The 25,114-nt window shown below is 37.0% G+C and overlaps 1 protein-coding gene across 1 annotated transcript; it reads right to left on the bottom strand.

The window, feature by feature from the left end:
- Positions 1-998: 998 nt before the first annotated feature.
- Positions 999-23,910, bottom strand: adamtsl7 (ADAMTS-like 7). The gene is made up of 12 exons (XM_079813667.1): positions 23,572-23,910; positions 21,478-21,661; positions 19,985-20,160; positions 17,182-17,293; positions 16,798-16,965; positions 16,253-16,382; positions 9,916-10,129; positions 8,536-8,709; positions 8,286-8,462; positions 5,136-5,315; positions 4,908-5,052; positions 999-4,269 (listed from the first exon to the last, which is right to left on the bottom strand). Exons 1-12 carry the CDS (start codon positions 23,719-23,721, stop codon positions 4,130-4,132), a joined length of 1,950 nt encoding a protein of 649 aa, XP_079669793.1. The 5' UTR covers positions 23,722-23,910; the 3' UTR covers positions 999-4,129.
- Between the last annotated feature and the right edge of the window lie 1,204 nt (positions 23,911-25,114).

Raw genomic sequence — 25,114 nt, forward strand, 5'->3', positions numbered from 1 at the left:
GCGAATTTAACGCTCCATTCGCGTTTGGTGTGAATGTAGCATTACAGTACAAGATCACTATTTTTACCAGTTATCGGAAATGTGTGAAATGTGTTGTTTATTAGATCACAGAAAAAGCATGATAAAGTGGGTTAGTTATATTAAAGGAACACGCCGACTTTTTGGGACTTAAGCTTATTCACAGTATCCCCCAGAGTTAGATAAGTCCATACATACAATTTTCATCTCCGTGCCATAACTCAGTCTGATGCACCCACCGCTAGCCTAGCTTAGCACAAAGACTGGAGGTAAACGGCTCCAGCTAGCCTACTGCTCAATAAGTGACAAAATAATGCCAACATTTTCTTATTTACATTGTGTACTAAGACCAACGGAAAATGAAACGTTGCGATTTTCTAGGCCGATATGGCTAGGAACTATACTCTCATTCCTGCGTAATAATCCAGGAACTTTGCTGCCCTACCATGGGTGCAGCGGCACAATGATATTACACGGCACCTGAAAATAGTATCCAGCACTCTCTCTGTGTAAGCAGGTTGTCACGTTGATGGAAGTTAGACTATTTTCAGGCACTGTGTAATATCATTGTGCCGCTGCACTCATGGTAGGGCAGCAAAGTTCCTGGATTATTACGCAGGAATGAGAGTATAGTTCCTAGCCATATTGGCCTAGAAAATCACAACGTTTCATTTTCCATTGGTCTTAGTACACGATTTAACACATCACAACATGTAAATAAAAATGTTGGCGATTGAATTTAGCATTAATCAGCATATTTCAATACACTGTTCTTTATGATCATTATGATCAATGACAGCCTCACTGACAGTCATCATTCAATTGCATTCTGTAAATGATGCAATTAAATATAAATTAGCAGTATTAAAAGAATATGCAACCTTTTATAATGTATATTATATCAAACTGTTACATTCCAACCACTATACAAAGATATGAAGTATGTGTTAGGTGTTTTGTTCATACAATGTAGGTCAATTGGATTAAAAACTTTTATTAACATACAAAAGGACAGTTCAGTATGTACATTGCAAAACTATGATATTTGGTTGTTTCATGTAATTAGTTGTTTTTCTAAATAAAAAAGATACAAAACTGAGATCAGCTGATAATGATGTATTTGTTGTTTCATTAGGACACATCTCCAGCAGACAGACCAGAGTGATGAAAATGGGAATTCTTGCTGTAACTGAGGATGATGTCGCCCCTAGCGTGCTGCCTTTCTTTACAAACTTTGCTGTTGTTTTGGAGGCGGCAATTGTTCTTAAAGACATTTCAGACCTACCATCTGCTCTTTCTTGCCTGTTTGGGCTTATCTACGCCTTGGATTTTGAATACCCAAAAGAACTCAAATATACTTTTGAGATAATCGAGAAGGTGTTTTTGGAAATGGGCACGCACTGCTCTGCAAGGGTACAGTCCTTGAAAACTAAACTCTTGCTGTGAACATTCAAATCTTTTGTGGGCATCTTTGAAGTTGAACAGATATTAAATAGTATCTTGAAAGGATAGTTCACTGAAAAATTTTAAATTATGTCATTTATTCACCCTCAAGTTGTTCCAAACTGGTATGAATTCATTTGTTTTGTTGAAAACAAAAGAAGATATTTTGAAGAGTTTGTTACCAGGCTGATTTAGGCCACCATTGTCTAGTAAATTTATACCAGTTTGGAACAACTTGAGGGTGAGTAAAGGATGACAGAATTTTTATTTTTCGGTGAACTATGAAACATACGAAAGGATTGTTGAACTGTGAATTGTTAAATTATGTTTTAAGAATGTTTAGTTTTTTTGGTGCTATGGAAATGGGCACTTTCTGCTCTGCAGTCTCTGAAAACTAAACTTGCTAGGAACGTTGAAATTTTGATGTGAGCATCCTTTTTAAAAAAACATCGTTTTGTTTTTTATTGATTTTTGACAATATTCAGTATAATAAACAACTTGAAAACTGCAGTTATAGTTTTATTTTTTTACATTGTGCAAATGCTAACTAGAACAAAACATCTTTGTCCGTACAACTCACAGAAAAAAGCTCACATAACAATTTATTGAAACAAACCAACAAGGAATTACAAGTCGTTTTAACTAAAAAAACTGTGTTAGCTGAACAAAAAAGAGTCATGTGACTTTACTCAGTGATTTGGGTTGAAAAAAGTTTACGTAACATAATTTATTGAAACAAACCAACAAGGAATTACAAGTCATTTTAACTAAATAAACTGTGTTAGCTGAACAAAAAAGAGTCCTGTGACTTTACTCAGTGATTTGGGTTGAGTGAACAACTTCGTCTAAAGTTGAGTAAACTCAAAAAAGCTGTGCAGCAAGTTGCCTTGAAATTTTGAGTTGAGTCAACTTTTCATTTTTTACAGTGCGTCTTGACGCCTGACTGTAGTCCAAAATGAGTATATACAATATGGATTTATAAATGATCTGTGAGGTATTTTAAGATGAAACTTCACAAACACATTTTGGGGACACCCGAGACTTAAATACATCTTGTAAAAAGGGGCATAATAGGTCCCCTTTAAATGGATAGTTCACTTAAAAATAAAAATGTTGTCATCATTTACTCATGTTGTTCCAAATCTGTATGAGTTTATTTCTTCTGCTGAACACAAAAGAAGATATTTTAAAAGCAAGTCAGTTGACGGTAGCCATTGACTTCCATAGTATTTTTCTTTCCTATTTGAAACAAAAATCAAAACCTCCCCAGTCCAAAAAGTCAAATTGTTGAAATTTTGCAAACAACATAAGCACGGTTTCATTTCACATACAAAAGAGGCTGTTTACATAAATGTTGTATATATACAGTAGTTAAAAACAGGCCTTTAAAGTCTGCATTAAAATTAAATACACCCAGTATATTTTTTAAATGAATGTTCTAAAACCTATTTGTAAACAACTCATCCATGCAAGTTTAATTTTTTTTGTTAATGTTTTGACCTCATAATGTTTAATCAAAGTCTCATAACTCAATCTTTTGGTCAAAACAATAGACTTCTCTCAGGTGATAACTTCTCCAACCATTTAGTCTGCTTAAACCTCACCCCTTCAAGTTTGCGGGGGGGCGACAATTTGGCCATTTCTAATTATTGGGGGGGGGGTGTCCCCCTCAATGTATTTGGTGGTTACGGCCCTGCTCAAAAGTACGTCACAATTCAGGAGATCTGTTGCTACTTCCGTTTCATTGGAACTTTAAAATTAAGGATAAAAAAAAGGGTGAAAACTAAACTTAGTTTGGAGCAAGAAACCTCAGCTAATATTGCATGTGGACCTCTCTAAATTATGAAAAATATAATGACCTCTCTACAATGGCAGAGAAGCAAAGTTTTAGATGTTATATTCAGGGCATGTTTACAGGACAACAATGTACTAATAACAGTTGACAACGTTGTCAAAACGATCCCCGTTAACACGGATCTGCGAAAATGACTAAAAAGGCTGTATTATGCATGCCAGGTCAGTAGTTGGCGATGTCTCTTTGTCAAGAAACACCCCACGAACACGTAATATGCATGTGTGAAAATGTAATATGCAAGCGCATGACGTCACAATCTTTCAGAAATTCGCGTTTCTATTGTTTACATGCAAAGGTAAAGGCATCGTTTTGCACATTGAAACCCGTTTTAAAAAGCTTGCGTTTTCAGACCCCAAAAACGCCATTGTCGTGTAAATGAACGGCCAAAACACTTAAAAAGTTTACCATTTTCAGTTGAAAACGGTGTCGTGTAAACACACCCTTATATAAGTAATAAAAAAGAGTTCATATAGAATCTTTAGTGGTTAATAGTCATAAATGAACATTTTAATTTGAAATCTGCATTGTTAATTTTTAGACATCATTTATTTAAAGTAAAAGAGGCTCAGTTTTTATTTGCAATAAATATTCAATTGCTCATGGAGCATTCTCATTTTGTGTTTTAAAAAAGAAGGGCAGTGAATGTATACTTGAAGTCTTTTGAAGTAAAAGACAGAGAGGTGAATAAACAGTGAAGTCATCTCAGGGTCAGATCCAGCTGAAAACAGGTGGGCGATGATGTCATGATGAGACGAGGACATCATAATTCATGAAAGGAGAGCAGTGATGTTACATCCCAAGAAGGCGACCGGATCACCTGATTCCATGAAGTGTGTCTCTCTGAATGACCCGAGAGCATGATGCACAACATGTGGTGCGATAGTATGAGTACACACACAAACGAGCCTGGACCACCACCACACAGTTATAGTACATATCCCTGCAGGACTCATCTACAGAGAGAGAAAAGAGAAACATCTTAAAGGTACAGTTCACCCAAAAATGAAAGTTCTGTCATTACGATCATTCTAACCTATGTTTTTTTCCCCCATCAAGAACAACACAATGTATTTTTTTTTTGACTTTATTATTTCATGGCGCTTGATAGCTACAGTCTCCCTTCACTTTAATACATTGGGCCCTATTGTAACCATCTGAGCACATGGTGCAGGTGCACTTGGGGCGTGTCCAAATCCACTTTTGCTAACACGGTCCAGGTGCATGGTCCTGGGTGTGTTTTGTGCGTAACGTGAAAGAAACCAATCAGAGTCTCATCTCCCATTCCCTTTAAAAGCCAGTTGCACTTGCACAATTGCTGATTCGCTATTTACATGGCGGAATTTGCGAGCGGAAATACTAACGCTTCTCCAGAGAGGAATCCTTTTATTTTTAATATTTAAAAATGTTTGTGTGCTGCTGCGTGTCGGCATGAGGGTGAGTAATTAATGACAGGATTTTCATTTTTGGGTGAACTAACCCTTTAATTATACTATTGTAGTGTTTATTAACATTTTAAAATAACTTATATTTTTATATTTTTTACTGTAGTTTTAGTTTAAATAAAGAAAGTGACAGCTGGAGAAAATCTTACCAATCTGTGGCGTGCAGGTGTGTGTGTTACACTTTTCTTGATTTTCAGGTTCAATTGCAGGATCACAGTCATGGCTTGTGGTCAGATCATCTTGCAGACAACGTACCTCCCTCACTCGAAAGCCTCCGTCGCAAGAACGAGAACACTGAGGTAGTTAAAAACATTCTTGTTAAATAAGTTGATTGAAACAGCTTGGTCGAAGTTGCACTGTGTGTGTGACGAACTAACCGAGCTCCACTCTGTCATGTACCACTGCGAACCACAACTCCTCAAATAGCAGGTCTGTCCACTCGGAGGACGGGGCAGGTGAGAGCAGCGGTCATCTGAGGTGAATTCTAATTGGCCATTGTTTTGGATAACACAGACCACACCTCGACTCTGGGTACCATTGCCACATTCAGATGAGCACTGTGACACACACATACACACAAATAAGCAAACAGGGTTTGAGTATTTGAAATCTTTTTTTTTTTAGTGAATCCAAAACATACCGCGGTACCAATGCAGCTCAATTCCAAAAACGAACAAGTCTTATGAGCTTTAATGAATAGTTCAAAATCAGAGTTATTTCAGTTCAAAATATTATAGTATTTTTTAATATTTTAATGTCATCTCCATTTTTGAGCATAGATGTGTAAAGGCTTAAACTTAATGAAAGTTTACTGTAAATTAAACGTATTACACTAAACATTTTACACATATAATTTACTAAATAATTTGAACTCTAAAACTGCTCAATCAAAGCCAAATATCTAACAGAGTTTTGTTCCAAATTTAAAGTTGATATCACACAAATTGAGATACCTGTGAGCTTTTGATTAGGCCCTATGCCAAAAATAGCCACTGGATGAAACTCATTCTCCTGTAACAAATGAATACATTTGTCACAATATCACTTCTATCACAAAACAGTAGTCAATTATGGAACCTTGAGTCTCAGACCTTTCCAACCATATGTGATTTGTCAAGATTAAACATAAATTTGATTATAAAATAGTGCAGTAAATTTTGTAAAATGTGAAACATGACACCGCCCACTAGGGGGAGGAGCCGCTAAAAGGATTTAAGGTACCATTTCCACGGTAATGCAATGTCTAATTTTAAAATAGTTTTCACAGGATGAATTTTGATTGTTTTAGCTTTTGAATGATACCTAATTTTTAATGATTACAAAAAATATGTGACAGAAAAAAACGCAATTAAAAAACTGGCATGAGCACGGGACAATGACAGTTAACAGGTTATAGGTGCACTGTGTACATTTTATCGGCATCTAGCAGTGAGGTTGCCAAATGCAAACGCGAAGCACATAAAGAAGTTACAGTGGCCGACACAGGACTAAGATGTCATCGTCTGAGACAGCAGAGAGTAGCTAGAGCTCTGTTGCAGTTTGTCCGTTTAGTGCTACTGTAGAAGCATGGCGGCGCAAAATGGTGACTTCACTGTAAGGGGACCCGCGGTGTATGTAGATAAAAATGGCTCATTCCAGGCCCGGTTCTACGGGGGTGCTAGAGGGTGCACCCTCAAACGCAAGCAAAAGCACTTACAGTTGAGACTGTAAGAATATTGGCGAAACAAATTTGGCAGATTTGCAAATTTGTGTCCGAGCTCTGGAGAGCGTCAAATGCATCTATTTACAGCGAGTTTTTGCAGCGGTGAGTTGATCTCTTGAACGCGATCAGAATCTCACCAGAGATCAGAGTTTTTATTCAGTGCTGAGTTAATGCAGGCTCATGAAACCTCTCATTATCAAACAAAGTCAAGACACGATGTAAGTAAGAGATTTATTGTTGACATTTTAAAGGAATTTTGTGAGATTGCGATGAACTGACAAAGCAACAGCTTTTTAGTGATCGTATAGGGCCAGTTGTTCAAAGGTAAGCTGATCGGACTTTGGTTATCGGATTGGATCAAATCTTGAAAATGGGTTGTTCAAAAGGGAAAGAAGGGATCTGAAATCAGATTAGATCACGGAATCCAATCCTAGTTTTAATCTGGATCAAACCTTCGGTTTGTGTTGTTCAAAATGTGTCAGTAGGATTTGGATAACTTTGATCCAAAAAAACAGGATCATCCTGATCCCAACTTTCCCAACTTGTAGGATTTCAAGGTGGATTCCAGGAAGAAAATTTTGTAAAACTTTAAAACTGGTCAAAAAATGCAACATTTGTTTTGTTTTTTTATCACTTATAAGACTTTTTACTTCTTATCAATTATAAGAGATGAACCAGTCAAAAGGTTTCTTGGGTGAACGCTACGCAAAACTTTTCTGAGAGAATGCAAAATAATTTTTTTTCCCAACATCATGTCCCTTTAGGGGCTCCGTAGAGCACTAGTAATCCAGATTTGGTAATCTGAAAAGGTGTGTATCTGGATCAGGGTGATCCAATCCAATTTTGCTTTGAAAAACCGGTACAAAAGTAAGATGGATTACCTGATCCTGGATAACAAAACATGTGATTTCAAAATCCAGATCATTTTGATCCAGATTAAATGTTTTGAACAACTGGCCCATGGTGATCTTGGCTCACTTTCGATGCTACAGTCTATAAAATTCATTGAATAAAACTTATTGTTGCTAAGAGGACTGACGGCCAAAGTTTCGGAAGTGACATCTAAATCTAAATGCCACTCTCTCTCAAATGACCCAAAATAGAGGTTTTGCCTCTGTAGAGGACATTATTTAGAGAATTTCTTATTCTTATAATAAGGATATTCTTATGAAATATGAGACATTTTATGAAAATATTATTACACGTCTTTTTACATGACATATTGTCCCAAAACACATTAATATGCAAATTAGATACAGATGCATCACATAGAATGGGAATGGCATTTATGGCCATGTTTACACACATATTGCATAAAGTAAAATGGTATATCAAATTATTCTGTTATCTTTCATAACATTAAGAATCATCTTTATACAAATTTTGGATTAAAAAAAAAACCTTGAAACATAAAAATTGATTGGTGAATGGGAAAAAAAATAGTGGTGGAGCCATTGCTTGGCCTGCACTTTACTAGAGCACCCTCAGTGATTTGATTCTGGAACCGGGCCTGGCTCATTCTAAGGTCATAAAAACGTAACGGTTCATTATGTAAGGTCTTTATACAACAATGAAAACATAGTTATGTATATTATATTGTATTTCTGTCGATAGATCCTCATAAATATTACACACTGCACCTTTAAATTTACTTTTATTTTTAATTTCCATTTAAATTTTTGTACTTTTGTTGTGTGCTTTTATAATGTTTTATTACTTTTTAATTCTATATACCTTTACTTTTATTTAATGTTTAGCTTTAGTTATTTTAGTTCTTCAACTAATCTTTCTGCATGTGTGTGTTTGTGCGGCTGTGTCCATGCACCTGTCCCCAGGGTCCTGTGTACCATTCCAGTCGCTGTGTGCAGGGTCCCAGGTCACACGGCATGAGTTTGTCTGGTTTATCCTCCTCATCGCAGTTGTCCAGTGGCAGTGAGTTGGTCTGACTCATCATACACACCACTGACCGGCTGCGACTTCCTTCCGCACAGTCTGCAGAACACTGCAGAGAGACATAAACAGCTGTTTTAGAAGTGCTACTGGGAAATACTGAAGAAAAGCGCTTGATTTCTCACCCTATCACTCCAGAGAGAATAGAACCAGCTGCTGGCACACACTCCTTTGTCACAGTTCTGCAGGTCCTGTGGGCGAAGGGCCATGTTGCATTCCTCATCATAAACGATGTCACCCAGGTTATCCACACACACGACTTCTCTTCTGCGCTGACCTACTCCACATGGCACCGAGCACTGAGTGAGAGAGAGAGAGTGAGAGACAGAGAGAGAGGTTTAACTGGAATCAGTGTTTTCTCTGAGCACTTTGATGGCTATTGACCTCCAAAGACCATGATCTGGTAAATATGCTGGCCTAATATATCGTATATTGTGCAGGTTATAATTCATAAAAATTCTATCATTTTACATATTCCCTTCTTTTTCACATCTACAATACCGTTTAAAAGTTTAGAGTGAAAGAAGTATCTTATGCTCATCAAGGCTGCATTTATTTGATCAAAAATACAGTAAAATTGTGAATTTAATTTAATTTTAAAATGTCACTTATAATTGTTTAAGTGTAGCCATTACTCGTCTTCAGTGTTACATGATCCTTCAGAAATCTCTAATATTATGATTTAGTGATCAAGAAACATTTATTATCAATGTTGACAACAGTTGTGTAGCTTAATATTTTTGTGTACACCATGATTTTTTATAAAATAGAAAGTTCAAAAGAAGATTTATTTTAAATGTTTTTGTAGCAATGTAAACGTTTTTACTGTCTCTTTTGATTAATTTAGAGGATCCTTGTTGAATAAACGTAATCCTTTGAATTTTTATTTTTTTAAGAAAGAAGAGGAAAAAACACTCGAGAGTGAGAGTGGGGCAAGATAAGCCACAATCTACACTTTACTCTACTTTTCACCAGCACAATTTTTGTTACATGACCATGCTGTGAGCCCAGGCAGTATTTTACTTAAGCCATATTTAAATGTACCTAATACAATTAAATAAAATGTTTTACATAAATGTGGCTTTACATTCAGAAAGTTTTTTTTCTTGTTGGTATTATTATTATTATTTTCATGGCAGGTATTATGACAATGTCCAAATAAACTTACCTTGTTATAAATAATAATAATAAAATAAATCACATCCCTTAAATTTAGATTATTTAGATAGTAATAATGAACAGTGTTATTTAGTATAATTTATGTACTATTATAGTATTTAATAAAAATTTAGAATTAGCTTTTTTTTTTTTTTTTAGTTTCAGTACTTAGTTTAGTTTTAAACTGAGACCTTTATTCAAGTCAATATTTCAATAGTCTGATATGTTATAGATGGCATTCTTTTAATTGTAGATTTTGTCATGATTATGTCTTCTTGCTTCAAGTACTTAAGTAAAAACTGGCTCATCTTATCCCACTCTCCCTACACACAGACACATTCACAAACCTCTGTCCACTCTGAGCGGATCTGCCACTCACTGCAGATCTTGAGCTGGCACACAGTGGTCGTCTCTGGCATTTCTGTGTCGTCGCAGAGGCTGGTCGCCACAACGACTGTGCTATTGCCATTGTGTCCCTGAGCCTGCTGGCAAATCACCTGACGATACTGGAAACCTGGACCACAGGTCTTACTGCACTCAGACCACTCCCCTACATCCCAACTACAAACACACACACAAACACACTGATTGAAGGACAACTGCTTGGTTTTATTTCACATGTGCTTCTCATTTGCACCATCTGAAAATCAAATCCAAATGGCCATTGCCCATATGGACAATTTATTAATGTTCCGAGATGTAGGAATGTAGGACTGCTTGTCATTTGTTGTGTTCAAATCTACCCGTACAAAAAATAAGTTTCTTTTTATAAAGAAGTTAAGCGTGCTATACTTTTTAAAAACAAAATATAAGAGTTTATTTTAAGTGTACTTTACTATGTAATATTATACACAAGTATACAGGTGCTGGTCATATAATTAGAATATCATCAAAAAGTTGATTTATTTCACTAATTCCAATCAAAAAGTGAAACGTATATTATATTCATTCATTACACACAGACTGTTCAGATGTTTATTTTATTTTAATTTTGATGATTATAACTGACAACTAAGGAAAATCCCAAATTCAGTATCTCAGAAAATTAGAATATTGTGAAAAGGTTCAATATTGAAGACACCTGGTGCCACACTCTAATCAGCTAATTAACTCAAAACACCTGCAAAGGCCTTTAAATGGTCTCTCAGTCTAGTTCTGTAGGCTACACAGTCATGGGGACGACTGCTGACTTGACAGTTTTCCAAAAGACGACCATTGACACCTTGCACAAGGAGGGCAAGACACAAAAGGTCATTGCAAAAGAGGTTGGCTGTTCACAGAGCTCTGTGTCCAAGCACATTGATAGAGAGGCGAAGGGAAGGAAAAGATGTGGTAGAAAAAAGTGCACAAGCAATAGGGATAACCGCACCCTGGAGAGGATTGTGAAACAAAACCCATTCAAAAATGAGGGGGAGATTCACAAAGAGTGGACTGCAGCTGGAGTCAGTGCTTCAAGAACCACTACGCACAGACATGTATGCAAGACATGGGTTTCAGCTGTCGCATTCCTTGTGTCAAGACACTCTTGAACAACAGACAGCGTCAGAAGCGTCTTGCCTGGGCTAAAGACAAAAAGGACTGGACTGCTGCTGAGTGGTCCAAAGTTATGTTCTCTGATGAAAGTCAATTTTGCATTTCCTTTGGAAATCAGGGTCTGGAGGAAGAGTCTGGAGGAAGAGAGGAGAGGCACACAATCCACGTTGCTTGAGGTCCAGTGTAAAGTTTCCACAGTCAGTGATGGTTTGGGGTGCCATGTCATCTGCTGGTGTTGGTCCACTGTGTTTTCTGAGGTCCAAGGTCAACACAGCCGTATACCAGGAAGTTTTAGAGCACTTCATGCTTCCTGCTGCTGACCAACTTTATGGAGATGCAGATTTCATTTTCCAACAGGACTTTGCACCTGCACACAGTGCCAAAGCAACCAGTACCTGGTTTAAGGACCATGGTATCCCTGTTCTTAATTGGCCAGCAAACTCGCCTGACCTTAACCCCATAGAAAATCTATGGGGTATTGTGAAGAGGAAGATGCCATATGCCAGACCCAACAATGCAGAAGAGCTGAAGGCCACTATCAGAGCAACCTGGACTCTCATAACACCTGAGCAGTGCCACAGACTGATCGACTCCATGCCACACCGCATTGCTGCAGTAATTCAGGCAAAATGAGCCCCAACTAAGTATTGAGTGCTGTACATGCTCATACTATTCATGTTCATACTTTTCAGTTGGCCAAGATTTCTAAAAATCCTTTCTTTGTATTGGTCTTAAGTAATATTCTGAGATACTGAATTTGGGATTTTCCTTAGTTGTCAGTTATAATCATCAAAATTAAAAGAAATAAACATTTGAAATATATCAGTCTGTGAGTAATGAATGAATATAATATACAAGTTTCACTTTTTGAATGGAATTAGTGAAATAAATCAACTTTTTGATGATATTCTAATTATATGACCAGCACCTGTACTTGGCTTCGATGCAGAAAAGTTAAGTACATTTGTCATTTACTTGTACCTCATTAAGAAAAGCATGATTAAGTATTTGTCAAGTAGTTGTGACAATACTAAGGTACATATAGGCTAAAGTAGGACTTGATTATAACTATTATGTGTAAAGTTAATGTATTTAAAATGTTTTAAAATGCAACTCCATCATTAAAAATTACAAATATATATAATTTGTAGTTTTTAATGATGGAGTTGCATTTTAAAACATTAAATATCGTTAAAATGATCTACTTGTCAGTACGCCTTATCCGTCTTTCAAAGAAATGGAATTAATTATGAAATTACATATAAAGTCCTGCTTAATGGGTCAAAAAGCACTCTAACGTGCAGCTGTTGCATTTAATATAAATTTAAACAATTTAATTAACATGCAGTTAAGTTGCTGAAAACATTAATTTCAGTTCGAACTTAAGTAGGCCTAGCCTATATTGTTTTAAAGTTTAGCCTATCATTTACATAATATAGGCTACGTAGCCTACTCTTTTTAAAAGTATGCTAAACTTTTTTTTCACAAGGGTAGGCTACTCAAACATTTGTTTTACATTCTATCTTATAAAATTAAATGTTCAAGTTTTTAGTAACAAGTCAGTTTTCGGGGTGGAATAGCTAAGAAGAATACATATAGGCCTAAATGGATGTATCTGAACCGGATAGAGAATCGATCTTTTGATGCTGTTTTCAGTTGATGAATCAACAGACATTGTAGCGCGCCTCCCATCCAAATAAATCGCAATACGCATTGTACTTTGTTACTTTTGAAATGAAACGAGTTTTAGATATCATTGATATGAAACAAGTTTCCAAATTCAAACAATTAATACTGTTTTGGCGCTCTTTAGTGTGGCGTGACAGATCACTGTAGCATCTTATAAACGAAGCGGCAGCGCGGAGAGAGTGCACGTGAACAATCTCTTCCGCTTTAGTTATAGCGAAATAAACATGAATGAACACCTGGGGCCCGTTTCAGAAAGGAGGTTAAGTGAAAACTCTGAGTATGTTAACCCTGAAATGAGGGAAACTCTGAGTTTTCTGTTTCAGAATGGGAGGCATGTCAAACCCGAGAAAGCAGGGTAAGTCAAGCCCGTTTCTAAAAGTATTCTAAAAGTATAACTTATACTCAGAGTCAGTTACCAGGGTAACTTACTCTGTGAACCTAACCTGGTCTGGAGCAGGTTTTCTCTGGTAAACCCAGAGTTTCTTTCGGTCTCCTCCCCACAAATGCTTTTCTTGAGTATTTTTGTCGTATTTCAAGTACAGATATCAAAAATTACAAATTAAATATAAATCTAAAGTAAGCGAAGTTTACTAAAAACAAGTTAAATTATCTGCCACTTGACAAAAATACATACAGTGAGGAAAATAAGTATTTGAACACCCTGCTATTTTGCAAGTTCTCCCACTTAGAAATCATGGAGGGGTCTGAAACTGCATTCGTAGGTGCATGTCCACTGTGAGAGACATAATCTAAAAAAAAAATCCAGAAATCACAATGTATGATTTTTTAACTATTTATTTGTATGATACAGCTGCAAATAAGTATTTGAACACCTGTCTATCAGCTAGAATTCTGACCCTCAAAGACCTGTTAGTCTGCCTTTAGCTGGTCAATGACTTAAAAAGAGCTGGGACCACCGTTTCCAAGGTTACTGTTGGTAATACACTAAGACGTCATGGTTTGAAATCATGCATGGCACGGAAGGTTCCCCTGCTTAAACCAGCACATGTCCAGGCCCGTCTTAAGTTTGCCAATGACCATTTGGATGATCCAGAGGAGTCAGGGGAGAAAGTCATGTGGTCAGATGAGACCAAAATAGAACTTTTTGGTCATAATTCCACTAAACGTGTTTGGAGGAAGAAGAATGATGAGTACCATCCCAAGAACACCATCCCTACTGTGAAGCATGGGGGTGGTAGCATCATGCTTTGGGGGGTTTTTTCTGCACATGGGACAGGGCGACTGCACTCTATTAAGGAGAGGATGACCGGGGCCATGTATTGCGAGATTTTGGGGAACAACCTCCTTCCCTCAGTTAGAGCATTGAAGATGGGTCGAGGCTGGGTCTTCCAACATGACAATGACCCGAAGCACAGCCAGGATAACCAAGGAGTGGCTCTGTAAGAAGCATATCAAGGTTCTGGCGTGGCCTAGCCAGTCTCCAGACCTAAACCCAATAGAGAATCTTTGAGGGAGCTCAAACTCAGAGCTCAAAGTGGGCCAAAATCCCTCCTGCAGTGTGTGCAAACCTGGTGAAAAACTACAGGAAACGTTTGACCTCTGTAATTGCAAACAAAGGCTACTGTACCAAATATTAACATTGATTTTCTCAGGTGTTCAAATACTTATTTGCAGCTGTATCATACAAATAAATAGTTAAAAAATCATACATTGTGATTTCTGGATTTTGTTTTTTAGATTATGTCTCTCACAGTGGGCATGCACCTACGATGACAATTTCAGACCCCTCCATGATTTCTAAGTGGGAGAACTTGCAAAATAGCAGGGTGTTCAAATACTTATTTTCCTCACTGTAGTAAGAAAAGCATTTTTTGCAGTGCAGAAACATTCATTCATTGCTCATATTTTCATCATGAGGACACTGTCAAAGTGACAAAAAATGGCATATCCTTTTAAACAGGAAGGATCTTGACGTTCACTTGATAAACCTAAAAGTAACCTAACAATTTGAATTTCCTTAGGATTTCCAGTGGTTGGATGCATTGATGACACTCATATTCCCATCATCACACTTTCTGAAAACAGATTATTGTGTGGAATGGAAGAATGCCAGATGGTAGTCCGAGATATATGCCATAACCACAACCAGCTGTTAAACACATTTATGTACAATTTTTATGGTCAACTTTATTTCCTACAAATACTTTATTCTTTTTCCTGTTGGATGTTAATATTCTTCCTCCATCTCCTCTTCATCTGTCAGTGGTGCTGGTGTTTGGCTGGCCAGAGTAGAAGTCAAATGTTAATGTCATTACCCTGATTAATAAATGTAACAGGTGGGATCAGAGCACATTTCATTATGTGAAAAGAGCATAGACCATTTTCACCTTTCCGGGTTTCTCAGAGCGGAAGTCATCATAGTTGGGTTAAGTTTTATAGCAGTGAATGAGTATAGTACATTAAATATATATTTTTTGTGTCCCCATTTGCTCAAATAGCAAAAGAAAAACTTTCACAACTTTCAAAAAGAGGGAAAAAATAGAGTGAGATTGATAATGGTAGTGAAAATAGAGAAAGATGTTAATTTTTACCATCACTCCCATAGACGCTGTATTAGAAACACCCTCACAGCAGCGGTAACTTTTTTTTAAATATTTGATGCAAAAGTAATATAATACAAAGTATTAGTGTTATAAATGTACATACATAAAAATAAAAAACAACTGAAAATACAAAAAACTTTGCAGGATTTACGATAGATATTGAGAGATTATCTCATTTAGAGATATTGATGACCGTTAAAATGCGTCATCATAGTCTGCGAAAAGGGTCTATTAGACTATGTGGGGAAAAGCTGCTTCACATTGGACACTGAATGATATTTAATATGTCAAATGTTTGTAAAGTCATTAAACCTACACCCATGAACCTGTTATGCTTAAAGCTTTACCTGATTTTCATTTTTAGCTGCTGCCACAATTTTTTTTGCCTTTTGGATACCATGAAAATTAAACTTAATTAAACTAATTAAGAATTAAAGTTGCGTACTGACCCGGAAGTATACAAACGTCTGTTTGTTGGGTGCTGTTGCCATGGTGAATCATAAATTTGGAGCTCCATTGATCGTGGCTTTTCATAGTTGGGGTGCATGTGTTTAACTCAGAGTCAGTCTATTCAGAGTTGATTGAACCGACTCAATTCAGCTGTTCTGAAACCCAAAATTCAGAGTTTCCCATCTCAGGCTAAGTCAACTCAGAGTTCAAGTTTAAACTTATGGAATCGAATCACAATTCAAAAATTTCACGAATCGAAATTGAATTGAAACGTGAAGTTTGTGTCAATACGCACACCTTAACGAGCAAAAATAAAGAAAACGTACATGTATAATTGAACTAACTTTAGTGACTAACCAACTAATCTTAAACTAACTTTAGTTCTGGTTTGTTTGTTTTTTCTAGATGCTTTCAGACTAATTGTCTGAAGATAAAGATGTTCACTCACAAGGCTGGACAAGGCTGTGATTGACACCCTTCTACCTGGGACCCAGAATGACTGGTGTGGCTACAGAGATCCCCCGGTACAGTAGTTTGAGTGGCCCTTTCCACACAGCTGAACACAACCTTACGACTCCCTGGTACACACACCAGACAAACAGATTAAACAGAGACAGACGGGACAGACAAGACATACCATTGTCTTACAAGTACAGTGTCTGCTGTTGGTAGAATACCAATCTATTTTGGTTTTATTTGCAGGCACAAAAGTATGGTTACTCAGGATTTGATTTAGATTTTAAACAGTGAGGACATTATGAAACCTCTGGAATGCGTGAATGTCGTGTGTGTGCAACTATTAAAATTCAGAACACTATTCATTAGACAACACAACAATGTGTTTATATATCTAAGTGCCAAAAACAATTATTTTCTAGCTCTGTCTTGCACATATTTTAGGAAACTTTTAAGAGACCTCTTATTTTACCCAGACCAAATTAAACGAAGAAAAGACCACAAATGCACATTAATGTGGACTAACAATAAAACTACCTGTTCCACAGGTGGCACTGCAGGATGTTGTTGTCATGGCAACCCAGCTGTATTGAGGATCTGGTTCAGGGGTTATAAGGTCCAATGGAACTTGGTTAGGATGAGGGCTGCTCATTGAGCTTTCCCTGTCACTATTCTCAGTATCAGGGAATATTCCATAACTCTCTCCTGGAGGATGAGAGAGAGGAAAAGAGACAGAAATGTATATATTTTGAAATATATATATTTTTTGTAACAATGTAAAAGTCTTTACTCTCACTTTTGATCAATTAAATGCTGATAACAACTATTTCTTAAAAATTTTTTTAAAAAAAAAAACTCTTTTTTGAAGAGTAGTGCACTGTATATGAATTTAAGTGAATTGTATATTAATGAAATACTTACCCAGAGGAAGTACACTAGAGTAAGAATAGGCATCTGAATAAGTGTCAGTGATGGGGTCTTTGGGTAGAATGTATTCATAATAAACAGTTGGATTAGGCTGTTGATAAATCACCTGAAAAATATGAGTTTAAAACTAAAAATCCACAGCGTTACACACTATTCATATGGACTTAAAGGATTAGTTCACTTCAAAATGAAAATTGCTTGATATTTTACTCACCCCCATCTCATCCAAAATGTTCATGTCTTTCTTTCTTCAGTCAAAAAGAAATTAAGTTTTTTTGAGGAAAAAATTCCAGGATTTTTCTTCACATAATGGTTTTCAATTGCAACCAAAATGTTCAAGGTCCAAATGAATGCTTCAAAGGGCTTCAGACGCTCTGCGCGATCCCAGACGAGGAAGTGGGTCTTATCTAACGAAATGATCGGTCATTCAAAAAAGAATATACTTTTTAACCTAAATTGCTCATCTTGCGCTGCTCTGCGACGTGCTAGTGATTGCGCAATCACGTCGAAAACGTCACACTTAGACGTAAACAGAAGTACCGCCCCCGTGTTTACAAAGTGCACATGCGAAGACTATTCGCCCATTATAAATGGCCATTAGCACAAAAAAGGTAAAACAAGTGTTTTTTGGTAAAGGGAGTTTGCATTAGCCCTCGCACGGTCGCATGGGGCGGTACTTCTGTCTACGTCTAGTGTGACGTTTTCGACGTGATTGCGCAATCACTAGCACGTCGCAGAGCAGCGCAAGATGAGCAATTTAGGTTAAAGGTGCACTATGTAACTTTTCCGTCCACTAGAGGTCGCTGTCTGGGATGTGTGAAGAGAGGACTCAAACGCAGAGGATATAAGCAATTGTTTATTGCCACAACAGAAGCTGCATAAAATGACAGGACAAAACAACAGGAAGAGCCGGAGTCACACCCTGAACCTGTGACAATCGCCTGTTTAAAACAAAGGCGTAGTTTGATGACACCGCGTTTGAGCGCAGAATCTTGGGACATGTGGTCTTCACCTCACAGCCGGTGGAAAAGAATCGGGATAGGACTTTTTTTACTGTAGTATGAAGCAGAGCAGGGCCAAGTGTTGTGGAGCTGAGCAAGGCCGCTGGAGCGATTTGTTAATGAGAAGAGCTTTTATTGTGACACAGTCTCTGGTGGGACTTTTATTATGACACAGTCGCCGGCGACACTTCCGGTTTTCCCGTCATGAGTATGAGGTAACGCAGCTCTGTTTATCATATTAAGCCCCGTTTCCACCGAAATTACCCGGAACAATTTGTACCAGGAACTTTTTTTACTGGAACTTTTTTCCCCCAGACCTGCTTTTCCACCGCGGTCTAAAGTACCATGAAGATTAGGCAAATTAGTCTGGTGATGTAGGACTGCGCGCGACTGCTCCTCCCAGTCAGCGACGGACAGTTTGCGTGACACTGTCTGCAACAATAACAAGTATGGAGGAGATTCAAGCAGTGCTGCTTTTGCTGGTTATGTATTGGTTTACTAAAGAGGTCATTAACAAAATGGCGGAAAAGAGACGAGCACTGATACTAAAGCGTATTCTGAGAGCTCGTAAAGTTTTAATAAGACAACGTAGGTTATTATCAACTCTTACGGACATTGACCGTGAGATGGCTGAGACGAACGCGCGCCATCGGACAGAAAGAGCAAGACTGATATTTACTGAACGCAGAACGAACCTAGCAAAAGACTTTTAAAAAATGCCGGTTGAAATAAAAAGCTGCGTGAGTTCAACCAATCAGCATGTTCAGCGCCCAAGTCCCACCCCTGAAAGTTCCTGAACTTTGAAAAAGTACTACCCCGGGAGCAGGGCCGTTCGGAGGGGGAAATATTTTCCCGGAACTTCATTTAGACCCTGGTTCCTGCGGTCGAAACACACCAAGTACCACCCCAAAGTTCCTAGTTCCTGGGGAAAGTTCCTGCGGTGGAAACGCGGCATTAGATAAATCTGTCTGAGTGTGTTGAAAATTATGTTATGACGTTACTCTGTGCGTTCGCTCGGCGACTGCAGGGTAACGCAGATATGACGCAATCGACAGGCGACTCCCTCACACGTCCCGGTTCCTTGGTTAAAATAGCAATTTCTCACAATTTACAAATAGTTGGAAACATTTGGGGTATTGTAAGTACTCAACTGAAAAAAATATATAACACTGGCCTAGTGGTTTTTGGATATTTTACTCAAAATGTTTTACATAGTGCACCTTTAAAAAGTATATTCATTTTTATTTTTTTTTTAAATGGCCAATCGTTTCGCTAGATAATACCCTATTCCTCGTCTGGGATCACGCAGAGCATCTGAAGCCCTTCAAAGCCCTTTGAAACTGCATTGATTTGGACCTTCAACATTTTAGTTTCAATTCAAAACCATTATGTGAAGAAAAATCCTGGAATGTTTTCCTCAAAAAAACTTACGTAAAACGAAGACACGAACATCTTGGATGAGATGGGGGTGAGTAAAATATCAGGACATTTTCATTTTGAAGTGAACTAATACTTTAATCAGAAGTCCTTGTTATCATAAAAACATACTTCCTAACATTACATCACACTGTAAGAAAATGGTTCATATTCAGCAGAACTTTATCAATTTAATTTTCTTTAACCCTAAAACAAAATACGGGTAAAACACCTGTGAAAAATCTATACTGACAATTCCTTTGTATTAACTCAACACTTTTCTTACAGTGTAGATTATCTGCCACACTAAGCCACTTTCTATTAATGTATCTTTAATCAAGGCAGTTTTGTGATATCATACAGTAAGAGTGGTCTCTCACAAAGAGATGCAGCTCCTGATTGGTTGGGCCAGGAGCAGTGATGGATTCTCCCGCTCTGCTGCGTATCTCATTGGGTCGTTTGTATGTGAGCTGAGTGCCCGCGGCATAGAAATGTCCTGGCCTGTCGATTACCCAGTCACCATTTATCACTGATTCACCAGTCGCTGTCCTGAGAGCTTGAAGAACATGAGAGGGGGGAAAAAGATTATGGATGGAAGGAGGATACATGGTTCCATACATATTAACCTTACTGGGAAAAAACCAGGCCACACCAGCTGGTGTCTGGAATGTGGTAGCTGTTATTCTGCTGGTCCAAAGTGGTCTACCAGCTTGGACAAGTTAAAAGAATTTAATATGACTTTGAAGAATAGGGTATAATAGGGTCTGAAATGCTTAATACTATTCAGTGAAAGAAGCTATTTGTTTGTTTTTAATATATATTCTATTCCACTTTATATGAGGTTCGTTACCCTGCTACCAATATTTGGGACATGTCTACATACAGTTTAAAAGCATGATTTGTTCCACCAACAAACATTAAATATTCAAAATTGATAAAATGATATGCAAAAGTATGTATAATTATATAATTATGTGATAAAAGTATATGCATACTGTGCCAGAAGTCCAAGTAACAGGGTTATAGGTTTTTGTATAATTTAAGCTGTACTGGAACCAAATGTTGATTTGTAGTTATTGATAAACCAATTAAGTACGCTACTGTTCAAAAGTTTGGGGTTGGTAAGATTTTATTTATTTATTTTGAAGGAAGATAATACTTTTATTCGGCAAGGATGCATTAAATTGATCAAGGGTGACAATAAAGACATTTAAAATATATTTTTAAAAAAAGCTTTTCTTTTAAACTTTCTATTCATCAAAAAATATATCATGGTTTCCCAAAATATAATAAGCACCACAATGGTTTTCAACATTGATAATAACAAGAAATGCTTCTTGAGCACCAAATCAGCTTATTAAAATGATTTCTGAATGATCATGTGACACTGAAGACTGGAGTAATGATTTAAAAAAATTTTTTTTTTAAATATATATATTTTTCACGATATTACAGTTTGTTTTTTTATTCTGTCAATGCAGCCTTGGTGAGTGTAAGAGACTGATTTAAAAAAAAAAATTAAATAAATAAAACTAAACAAAAACCATACCAACCAAATATTTGAATAGTAGTGTACATTATTTGTTTAATAATTTTGTCTACACTCTTATAATAACAGGATTGAATGGTTGTGCACAACAAATGCAGTCAATACTAAAATATGATTAAAAGTTAACAGAATTAGATTATTTATTTGTATTCTCACCATGTTGTTTTTTTATCTAACATATATTTCTTCGAACACACACAAACGTGTTTTATGTCTCGAATGCTTATGCACTTAACATTAAATTGCACCATTTGAGGGATGTGCCTTGATAATGAGCCTGAAGTAAATGAAAAAGAAGAGCCAGCAGGAGTTCAGTTCCATTACCTAAGTAGTTCCTGGTCTTCTGTGTTTCCTGTATTTTGATTCGTTGAGCTCCAGAGGGGATGTCCATGATCTTGTGGTAGCCAACAGAGAGCACAGAAAGAAAGAGTGTCCCGCTGAACAGCTCACATGAGCTTCCATCCCCTGCGCACACACCACATACATCCACCTGGAAACCCTTACAGCCCTGCACGATAACAACAACAACACACACACACACACATGAGTCTACCTCTAGAGCTGAATCAGTCCTGAGTAATGACTCCACACAGATGAAGACAGGGATTTCACCACTTCAAATGGTAGACTATCTGGGCAGATGTGTTTGCTTGAGATCTTATTAATAAAAAGATTAAAATCAAAATTGAACAGCTAAGATGATTCGATTTCAGAAAATTCATCAACACTGGCTGTCTTATCTAGCAAGAGTTAATCAAAAAAAGCAAACATGTAGCTCTTCAAAAGGGCACGGCTGTCTTTCACTCAAAATGCACTCACATTGAGCTGTATTTATGCTTGTAAATTGCTTTCAATCATTTATAGTTGATATGTAAATGAGCCTCAAAGCACATTAGTGCATATTTCATGAAAATTTTAGGTAACACTTTACAATAAGGTCTCATTACTTAACATGTACAGTATTTATTCATCTTTGTTAACATTAGTTAATAAAAATGCATACTCTTCATTGTTAGTTCATTTTAGTTTAGGTCCAATAAATAATAAAACATACACATTTAGTATTTATTTTTCAACGTTAATTCATGTTTACTAATGTAGTCATCTAGTGTTAACAAAAGGAACTTTATTGTAAAGTTTTAGTATACTGAACATGTAAACATCAAATCCAGTATTCACCCAGACCCGCAGATGAACAAAGATAAATACAGAAAAAAACTGATCAATGAGGGGAGAGACTGTTTGTGTTTGAGATTTACAGATTTGGAAACCCTGCTACTATAATTGCAATGATTTACTGTAAGCCATTTCCTAAAACTTTTTCATTCAAAGCATCATCAGTCCCTAGCATAACACAATAATGAGAAACACACACACACACTTTATGGTCAGACAGGGACCACATCATTTCATGATTCAAACTTACTCACACTGCAAGCCATCACATGCTTAAACTGCTTTATTGCTAATTCCAAAAACATCTATACGAACTGGGATTGATTAAGACTATGAAAACACACCTTTTCTCCCAGTTTGTCAGACTTACAATAAGAAACAGCTTAGTTTTAAGAATATCATTGACAGACTGAAAACATTCTGCTTCCTGACATCAAAACACACACACATTTTTCTATCATGGTGGGGACTTTCCAGTGACTTCTTTTGTTTTTATTTTGAGTTCATGATGTTTTCTATCCCCCAAACCTCACATAAACCTTTCGGCATTCTTTAACAATGTTATTTATACGTTATTTAGTATGTTTATCAAGCCATTTTCCTTGTGGGGACCATTGGCTGACCCCTACAAAAGAGGTGATTTCGGGTTTTACTATAGGGACATTTGTAGGCAATGTAGGCAAAACCTGAGCCCAGAGCTCCCCACACACATCTGTACTGGATAGTTTTGAAATGTTTTGTCCCCCAGTTGATCTTTACAAGAGCCATCAATGTTTGCTCCAGTGTCTACTAAACTGGACTCAGTAGTGTATAATCTACTCACATAACATTCTCACAGTACTCATAGGTTAAGATATATATATATATATATATATATTGTAACAATTACATTTTTGTAAAATGTGAATAATTTTAAAATGCTGCAATGTACTGTTTTGAAATAAACTGAAAATACCAGGACATTTCTAATATTTTTTTTTAAGTCAAGTCATATTTATGTAGATTTCAACATATTAAATTGTAATATATATATATATATATATATATACTGTAGATGTTAAAGTTACCAAGATGTTTTTTTAAAGTGCAAATTTATGTGGATTTCTACATATTGATTTATCCTAATTAATGTATCCCAACACACTAACATATTGTTCTGGATAAACACTGTTTGCTACAGATACTTGCATGCATTCTAGTTCTGCTGACTGGTATCATTTGTTCATTTTCTGCGGTTCTTACCTCTCCAGTGCCGCTGCTGAAGTCGTTGTCCCAGGGAACAGGCTCTGTGGGTGGGCACAGGAGGGAGAGCAAGAGGGTCATCTGGAGGAAATGCTGGATGAGTCTCCACTGGTGTCCTCTCCAGGTTGGCAGTTGCATCCCACAATCCATGAGCAGAATAAAATAGCAAGTGTGTAAATGTGTGTGTATGTTCTGGTCTTAATGAGAACTACTGCAGTGGGGCTGTCTCTGAATGGAGATGTGTGTGTGTGTGTGTGTGTGTGTGTTTGTGTGAGAGAAAGTTTTAGTGAAAGGGGGGTTCTCTCTTTGGTATTTAAGTGTGTGTGTGTGTGTGTGTGTTTGTGTGTATGTGTGTGTGTCTCTCTCACCCCCAGACAGCGAGTCATATACACACTGGCACACATCTCCCTCCTCTCCTCTTTCCACTCACCCCATTTTTTGTTCTTTCATAAGCAGCGAGGATTCCTTCCAAGAAATCTCTCTGTGAGAGAAGCTGTAAAATGCTTAGAATTACAATCACTTTCTGATAGACAGACACAGTCTCTCTATCTTTCTTTCTAACACTCAGAGAGGCTTATTCTGACCTAACCAGAACTAAATCAGAGAATTAGAGCAAAAAAAAAACCCTCTCCCTCTAAAAGCCACTAGAACAGAAAACAAATGTAAAACAGGCCCATTCTGTAAGGCAGTCCACAGCCGTCTCTTTGCATACTTGAGTGTGTCTTGTGGTGTGTAATTTTGTAGTAATGAGGGTGTATGTCACTTGTGTCCAGATGGTGTGTGTGTTTTTCTATGACCTGCACACCTTCTGGAGGTCACATGATCTTCACCTCATCAAACAGTAGAGGAAAGGAGAATATCAAGACATCAGACCTGAAGGAAAAACAGAGAACATTCAGAACTCTTGCACTGAAACATTGGGTCAGTTCTGTTCACAGAAAATATTTTCACGGACATAAACTACTGGAGCTCAGACAGACGCGGCAAAGGAATGTTTCTTGTGGCAGTGGTTTTGTGTTTCTTTATTCCAGGTCAATAATGCAAAGCGACTTACAGTTTTTCTTCATTGCAAACACATTAAAACTGATTCTATTAGCATAAAATCCCAGAGCATTACTTTAGCTCTCCAAACAAAGGCACATTCTTTGAAACTCTAAACTCTATTCACCTGTTTTCACACATGTTCCATTTTATTCCTTTTTTTTTAATCTTCACAAATATGGCCTCATGAACACAGATTTAACCATGTTCTTTTTTAGGAAATCCAAGCACTCAAAATAATTCACTCAGGATCTCAGTTAACACACATTCAAAATTGTTCACAAAAAAAAAAAAAAATCAAGTCACGAAATCAAATAGTGAGTATGTTCTGGAAGAGGCAGAGAGTTGAGAGACAGGACAGAGACCAAGTAGATGATGAAAAGAACAGTTGTCTCAGATGAAATATGTTTCTTAAAGTTCACCCCAAAATGAAAATTCTGTCAAAATTATTTCATCATCTTTTTATGATTGTTTTGAAGCGTCAAAAGTTTTGGGTGAATAG

Source organism: Gobio gobio, assembly GCF_949357685.1.
Source record: "Gobio gobio genome assembly, chromosome: 3".
Lineage (NCBI taxonomy): Eukaryota > Metazoa > Chordata > Actinopteri > Cypriniformes > Gobionidae > Gobio > Gobio gobio.

Excerpts from the sequence above, each read along its gene's own strand:
- adamtsl7 (XM_079813667.1), bottom strand. The coding sequence starts at position 23,721 with ATGGATTGTGGGATGCAACTGCCAACCTGGAGAGGACACCAGTGGAGA. Across the intron at positions 16,383-16,797 it reads CAGTGCCACCTGTGGAACAG|GGAGTCGTAAGGTTGTGTTC; the intron begins GTAGTTTTATTG and ends TGTGTGTACCAG. Across the intron at positions 8,710-9,915 it reads TCCGCTCAGAGTGGACAGAG|TGCTCGGTGCCATGTGGAGT; the intron begins GTTTGTGAATGT and ends TCTCTCACTCAG.